The sequence below is a fragment of the Sinocyclocheilus grahami genome, unplaced genomic scaffold (assembly GCF_001515645.1).
Source record: "Sinocyclocheilus grahami isolate Dianchi unplaced genomic scaffold, SAMN03320097.WGS_v1.1 scaffold2308.1, whole genome shotgun sequence".
Taxonomy (NCBI): Eukaryota; Metazoa; Chordata; class Actinopteri; order Cypriniformes; family Cyprinidae; genus Sinocyclocheilus; species Sinocyclocheilus grahami.
In genome coordinates, this window is record NW_015507487.1 from 29,109 (window position 1) to 33,908 (window position 4,800).

Here is a 4,800-nt window from a genome sequence, read left to right on the forward strand (position 1 = left end):
GGTGGCGTAATTCCCACATAGTGAGGTAGATATGTGGGGGCGTGTTCGAACGAGCCGTTTTAGGTAGGCGTGGTTGACTCGTTGACTCTTTTTATAAAGAATATCTCTTTGGATTTGAGACTTTAGTCTTTACAACTTTACAGATCTTCTTTATGCACCAAGAGCTTATAACACTCCAAAGAGAAAGGAAAAATTTTAATCGCATCATATGACCCCTTTAAGAGTAGTCTGTAACTTTTAGAAGCTACTCTACTGTTTGCAGGTCTGTTTCCCCAATGATTATAATGCTGGCTTGTGTAGCTGCTAGCAGCACTGACCCGTAATAACACATCACTGCCCTGCTGTTCAGTCATTAGTGTCTGTACACAGCCCAATTAACACAAGTTGTGTCCCAAATAGGGATGCACCGATACCGATACCGGCTTTCAGTTGATGCAAATGTGTTGACATAAAGTCAGACCGCAGAGAAAGATGTGCTTTGTTGATGTCTCACAGGAACTCCTTACTGTTCATTTGATTGCAAGAAACTAGTGGTGTTTGCTAAGGCAGGCTTTACTATTAATATTAATATTATAACTATTAATATTGCTCATGTAACAAATTAGCTCAAAAGGTAAATGTATATAAATAATTACTATTAATTATAATTAATTACAATTATTTATATCAGCTGCCAGTAGTAACTGTAGCAGAATTAATATTACCATCAACTAATCTTTTCGTCCAGCGAACATTCAGTGTAAATTCATATCAACTCTTAAGAAATTATATTTTCATGGCCATAGAAAGTAACTTTCTTACAGTACTAGTGCATTAGAGCAGAGGTCCCCAACCACCGGGTCACGACCCAATACCGGGCCGTGGAAGTGTTGTAACTTGCTACCGTGCCGCAAGAACGTTCTGGGACAAATGTGTATGACACCGTTATTTATTGGTGCGTTAATGATTGTTCTAATTATTTATTTTTTTTTTTTTTAATACACAAGTTTCACAATTTGAGTTGAATTACTGAAATAAATTAACTTTTCCACGACATTCTAATTTATTGAGATGCACCTGTAGTAGAAATCTGTAGAAAAGCTTACATTATCCATGTGCTTTCAGAAATAAACAGATGTAACATAAACATAATAAAAACTGGTCAGTATTTTACAGTAATTATATTTATATTTGACACACAATAGCATATGCTTGTAAATGAGGTATAAAACAGTGGTTCTCAACCAGAGAGCCAGGGACCACTAGGGAGCTTCAGCAAACTTCCAAGGGGGACCTAATAATTCTTAAAATATATTTTTATAAAAACTGTAAAAATTAATACCTTGTGATTCATTTGCATCAGAAGAGTAAGAACTTTCTCTAACTGGCACTGCATGAGCCACAGCATCCACTGGATGAGCAGAAGCTTGTGGACATAAGGCACATAGACTGAGGAGCCAAAAGTCTGTAGAACAGCCTCCCACAACTGAACCGGATCAGAACAGGAAACCTGAGATCCACCAGCCTCTAAAGCTACAGGAAAAAAACAACAACAAAACAACAACATAAAACACATACACAACCACTGCATATATTAATAATTTAAAAAATAAGACGATGTTATTTACCTCTTAATAAACTATTGGTGAGACTTTCCTCTATTTCACTTGCATTGGAGAAACTCAACGAGAATAAAAACGTATTATATGAAACTGTCATTTCAAGTTCGAGTCGTTCAGTAGCTGCTGGTATTCCTGTGTAAACAGAATATGGTTATGAGCTTCTAATACCACCTTACTTACAGCCATCAAATCAAAAGTAACACATGAAAATACCTTGAATTTTCTGCAGCAGTTTAAGGCTTTCCGACCAGCATCGCTTCCAAACATGCTGATTTGGTTCAAGGCCAAGTTCATTTTGCTGAAACGGTAATTCGGCACATGAGTATGTCTGCGTAAAGTCTAACATTACTGTAAACGAAAAAATATTAATTTCGCAACAATACCTTCCAAGTCAAAATTATGTTGTTATTCTCCTCACTCCATCTATCAACTAAACAGGGAATGACAGACATGACAAAGACCGGAAACAGAGGCAGTTAAATGGTACCTAATATTTCATATCTACTGTATAAAGCCACAGTCCATTCTGATTTCTGATTCAGTACCAAAGCCGCTCTCTGTCAGTACCTTCCTCATCTGATTCGAACTTTCCCTCCACTAAGTCTAAACAAATGATTAGCGATACAGCGCCTTCTACTGTTTGGGATGTATTAGTGAAAATATGCACATGGAGACATAATTTAAAAGGGTCATATGATGCTGCTAAAAAGAACAGTATTTGGTGTAATGAAATGTGTTTATGTGGTTTAAAGTAAAAAAAAACACATTATTTTCCACATACTGTACATTATTGTTTCTCCTCTATGCCGCGCCTTTTTGAAACGCGTAGATTTTTACAAAGCTCATCGGTCTGAAAAAGCGAGGTGTGCTGTGATTGGCCAGCTATCCAGTGCGCTGTGATTGGTCGAATACCTCAAGCGTGTTACTGTGATGGCGTGTCCCAGCCGGAGCGACGAGAAAAAACATTAAAACCCATTACAAACAAGGCATTTGTTGCATCCAGTGGGGACATAATTACTGATTATAATGGCTTATACTGTCGTTTTACGCGTTGCATTGCGCCGCGTAAACATAAAACCATGTCTGCATTTGTGATCGGAGAAATTACAAACAACAAGCCCTACTCTACACTGCCCAAAACTCGCGTTTGAATCATCAGTGGCAAATGATAAAAGAAAACATACTTACGTGAGTCAGAACTGCCGACATTTTAGTCTAACATTACTCTCCCAGGATCAGTAAACAGTCCTCCATAAAATGTGCCTGTGATCCACAGCACTAAGTTGAAGTATTCCCTCAGCGACCAGCACAGATCAGCTCTAGCTCTAGCACAGCGGCCTAGCGTGAGCGAAAGCCCCGGCTTAGCGTGAGCTGAGGCGGCGGGGTCGAGAACGGCAGTCCCGGCGAAGGAGTGGTGAAAACGGTGAAAGCCGATCCGGCGATCCACAGAACTAAGTTGATGTATTCCCTCAGCGACCAGCACGGATCAGCTCTAGGCATGACGAAGTGGATATCGTCCTCTTTTGGAAGACCAAAGTAGTTTCGCTTTCACAACGATACACACAGCGTCTTCAGGACATGGCGGCAGCGGCAACAACAATATTACAGCGAGAATAAAAGTTACGCCTTCTTTCTTTGCGTGAACATTTGGGTGGCGTTATGCAAATCTTCCCACATAGTGAGGTAGATATGTGGGGGCGTGTTCGAACGAGCCGTTTTAGGTAGGCGTGGTTGACTCTGACTCTTTTTTTATAAAGAATATCTCTTTGGATTTGAGACTTTAGTCTTTACAACTTTACAGATCTTCTTTATGCACCAAGAGCTTATAACACTCCAAAGAGAAAGGAAAAAATGAAATCGCATCATATGACCCCTTTAAACATTAAATTCGTTAGGGATGCACCGAAATGAAAATTCTTGGCCGAAGCCGAACAAAATTAAACACTGGGACAAAGGCCAAGGGCCGAATACCGAACACGGTTTTTCGAGTTTTTTCCCCAATGAATCAGGCATGTATTTTTTTTTTTTACTGTACAATTAAAAGCATCCTTGCTGAGAAGAGACTTCTTTTAAAACATTAGAAAAAATTACAGATCCTAATTTGAAAACTATGTGTGAATGTTATAATAAATGTGTTAAAACAGAGCTGTTGTAATGATTATTATCATTATTATTGTCTTACTTTTTATTTATTTGACAGAACAACAGTAAAATTACAATACTAACATTTATGAATGTTGATAAGAGTTCTTGCTTTTTCTCAACTTTTATTTTGGCGGAAACGCACAGGAAGACCTCAATGCTTATTTTTGTTGACAACAGATTTATAAATGAGTCACATATCGCATTGTCACGTCTTGTAAAAATTCATAAAAATGTGACTGAGCAACTGACGACTGTACCAGCGCAGATTTTCCTCGCGCTTTGGACTTTGAACCCTGGTTAACAAGCAGATCTGCTGCGAGGTCTTGCAGCGCTGTCAGAACACATGCAATGCGCGCGTGTATTAGAAAACATAACGTTCTGCAGTTTCTTTACTAATTGTTTAAGGCCATTTCGCGATTTCAATCATCATACAGTAACCAGCAACAATCACCCCTTCCTCTTCTCATTGAAGACATGCGATGCAGTCCTAAACAGTCTCTCGCTGTCGGTGCTTGTAATGATTTTTGCGTCTTTCTCCGACAGTTTAAATGCTTCCACACTGCTGGCGTGTGTGCTGCATAATAAAGAGTGCGCGCCTCTCATTCTGCGTCTTATCATTGTTCTGTACAATTTATTCGGTCTTTTCTCTTATTCGGTTGCCGAACATTCGGAGCATCCCTAAAATTCGTGATTTCAAATTATGCTGCGCTTTATGCATTTGCACACTGTCATATTCATGTCATTTTCACTGTGCGCTGTATGTAAAATTAGTGTTACCTTGGCTTTATTTGAAAAAAAATATTCCCAATGCACACAAATTTCCCAGAATACTGAGTGCTCTGTTGGTTACAGTTTACTTCTTTTTTTTTTATATATATTTTTATGAAATATTTATTTGTGAAAAATACTTTGTCATTTAAAGTATAAGTATGTTCATTTTACAAATATATTTTTAAATCCATTTTCAAATTATTTCAAATTTCTTAAATATTAATAAAAATAAATACAATTATATCGGCCATCCTGCTTTCCAAGATATCGGCATCGGCTGTGT

At 38.1% G+C, this 4,800-nt stretch overlaps 1 protein-coding gene across 1 annotated transcript in view; it reads right to left on the reverse strand.

Annotated features, from left to right (window-relative positions):
- LOC107574684 (Fanconi anemia group G protein-like) overlaps nt 1-2,186 on the reverse strand; it is a 9,219-nt gene extending 7,033 nt beyond the window's left edge. The window contains exons 1-4 of the mRNA XM_016261121.1: nt 1,985-2,186; nt 1,815-1,899; nt 1,608-1,733; nt 1,322-1,512 (exon numbers count right to left, since the gene is read on the reverse strand). Coding sequence (XP_016116607.1) covers nt 1,322-1,512; nt 1,608-1,733; nt 1,815-1,899; nt 1,985-2,053 — 471 coding nt within the window. The 5' untranslated portion in view covers nt 2,054-2,186. The remainder of the gene's footprint in view (nt 1-1,321; nt 1,513-1,607; nt 1,734-1,814; nt 1,900-1,984) is intronic.
- Between the last annotated feature and the right edge of the window lie 2,614 nt (nt 2,187-4,800).